We start from the raw sequence: 2,692 nt of genomic DNA on the forward strand, positions 1-2,692 counted from the left end.
CGGAGACGGAGCTCGCAAACGGACAGGATACAGATCAATCCGAATAATGTACTGCTATTTACTGAAAACGGTTCGCGTGCGGTCCGTATGCGGTTCCTATTTCAACCGCGCGCGAACGCGAAGCGTCCGTAACGGACCGGTTCGCATTTTATTTGTGTTTGTTTCAGAGAGAGAGAGAGAGAGAGAGAGAGAGAGACGTGCCAAGTGTGACGCCGTTTACAGCTACGACCCAGCCACCAACACATTCACTGTTGAAAAAGATCACGTCAGACACGACGAGGATTCTGTTAGAAGCGATGTGCGTATCAGCTTGGAGAATCTAATGGAAGCATTCAAACATCGCTATAAAAGTAATTTTTAAGACGTTTCTAGCGCGTCAGGATTTAAAGAAAATGGCGAATCATGGAAGACGCCGCTCTCGTTTCCATCGCTACAGGTTGGCATAAGCTCTATTAAATATGCAGAAGAAAAGCAATCATTTTTACAGGTTCATATAATGCTAAAAGAAAAATTATCTACAAAGCGAAAGGAGTCAAAGACGATGACACGATGGAAATGGAGATTTGATGTCCGATCTTTTGATGAAAGTTAAGGAGGAAGAATTACGCCTGGACATCAATTTTCAAGTACGTCGCTACTGACATTTGAAAGTAGCAAAGAGATAACTGCCTACATTTCAGGTCAACAGAAGTAGAAGATTGAGTAATGTCATGAGAGACAAGAGACTCATCAAAGTTTTGGAAAACTCACCACTTCCACCGAATGCTCTGGTATACAGCTACTCGACAGCATTTCGATGGGAAATTCGTCATAAAATCCGTGAATTCGTAAACATTTCTTAATATTGTTTATTCAAAATAATCGCGCGAGTGAACGAGTGAAAATGTCTGCATCTCTACAGCGCCTCTACAGGTTTGGAGACTCTCTACACGTTTTTTTACTCGTCATCCGCGCGATTATTTTGAATAGACAATACATTGTCAAAATATTTCACATTTTCTGATATATTCTTGTTGTTTTTTTTTGTTTCTAATAAATTTGCACTGAGAACGATTTGTATTTTTGAAAAGTTTTCTGGAGAAAAATCGAGAATTTGAAGAAAAATGCAAGCGCGCTCCGTGGCTAAAAGCGTTCCAATTTTGCACTGTTCGACTCCGATACAGTTCGAATTGGAACAGTTCGATTCTGTCCTTGTTCTGTTTTGATACATGTTCGAAAAAGAGACTGTTCCGCATTGAGTCTGTTCGATTTTGAAAACGTTCGAATTCGTCGTAGCCCCCGAAAAGCCTGGCCTACAGTAACCCAAAGAATCATAAATTTTTAAACTTTAATTTCTTTAAAATCTACAGTACTACTTACCGTACTCCTTGATTCTGTAGTATCCCCTCCTGAATCGTTCATTTCATCGATTAGATACGTTGGCATGTCGTGACAGTCGGCTATGGTGGTGGCGGTTTCAGTGAGGACTTGAACGACGCGCTGAAAGTACAGAAATTTGAAATTTATACTTTTCAAAAGATTTTGAATTTTTTTTTTATATATTGAATTTTTTTCAGATTTGAAAAATATCGATTTTGAGCCAAGTAGCAATGGTTTTAATTTTGGTGGCCTAGAGATCCAAGGGATTGGATTTCTAGGCCACGGTGTTTGGTTAGATAAAAATATCAGCGGTTAAAATGAGCAACTAACTATATCAATCTCAAATATGTTTTTAAATTTCAAGAATTTTGACTTTGAGCCAAATTACAAGCATTTTAAAGATTGNGNGCNNANNGNNGNGACGCGCTTGGGAACGACAGTGATGTCGTAGAAACGTTGGCACGCTACGTTGTCAGAAGAGCCAATGGGATTCGGATGGCTGTGATTTATACGCCATCTAGGGAGAATGTAGAGGGCGTGCTGAGAGATGTCGAAAAGCTGAAGTCGTCAATTGGCGATATTAAGAAAAGAGTGCAAACGGCCAACTTGCCACCGGCTATTAAGTTAGCTGGAAAGAATGCGAAGGTATGTCTTCTTTGATATTGAAGAAAATCTCTGATTTTCTTCTATAAACTTCAAGTTTTAGAAATTGGAAACATTGATTTTCAGCCAGGTTACACCCATTTGAAGTTTGTTGGCCTAGAAATCCGGGAACCCAGAATTTCCATGCCATTTTTGATTCATTGAACTTTTTTGATTTCAATCAGAGTTGTAACAAATAAATTTTACACTTTTAGACAAATTGATTCCAGTTTGAATTTTTTTAAAATATCGATTTTAAGCCAAGTTATGAACAATTTAAGTTGGTGGCCTAGAAAACCAAAAAACCCAAGTTTTGGATTTCTAGGCCATGCTGTCTATTAAAATGATAGGCTAGCTATTCTAAGTTCATAGCAGTTTTCAGATTTCAAAAATATCAATATTGAGCCAAGTTAGGAGTATTTTAAGTTGGTGGCCTAGAAAACCAAATTTTGGATTTCCAGGCCATGTTGTATATCAAAATGACAAGCTAACTATTTTACTTACTTTTGTGTTTTTAGATTTCAAAAATGTCATTTTTGAACCAAGTTATGGCAATTTTAAGTTTCTGGCCTAGAAACCCAAAACTAGGCCATGCTGGTCTAAACTTCAAATGCTCATAACTTGGTTCAAAGTTAATATTTTTGAAATTTAAAAACTGTTATGGACTCTGTAAAACAAGCCTAACAAATTG

The 2,692-nt window shown here is 37.8% G+C and overlaps 2 protein-coding genes across 2 annotated transcripts in view; both read right to left on the minus strand.

The window, feature by feature from the left end:
* The window catches only part of CBG15371, a gene marked incomplete at both ends in the record, with an annotated part of 15,745 nt that extends 14,953 nt beyond the window's left edge, over positions 1-792 (minus strand). The window contains one exon of the mRNA XM_045241467.1: positions 754-792. Within this exon, the coding sequence (XP_045095706.1) occupies positions 754-792 (39 nt within the window). The remainder of the gene's footprint in view (positions 1-753) is intronic.
* Positions 793-937: 145 nt separating this feature from the next.
* Positions 938-2,692, minus strand: part of Cbr-dys-1 — a gene marked incomplete at both ends in the record, with an annotated part of 31,162 nt that continues 29,407 nt past the window's right edge. Inside the window, 2 exons of the mRNA XM_045241468.1 lie at positions 938-1,144; positions 1,360-1,479. Coding sequence (XP_045095707.1) covers positions 938-1,144; positions 1,360-1,479 — 327 coding nt within the window. The remainder of the gene's footprint in view (positions 1,145-1,359; positions 1,480-2,692) is intronic.

The sequence above is a fragment of the Caenorhabditis briggsae genome (genome assembly GCF_000004555.2).
Source record: "Caenorhabditis briggsae complete genome, chrI, whole genome shotgun sequence".
Taxonomy (NCBI): domain Eukaryota; kingdom Metazoa; phylum Nematoda; class Chromadorea; order Rhabditida; family Rhabditidae; genus Caenorhabditis; species Caenorhabditis briggsae.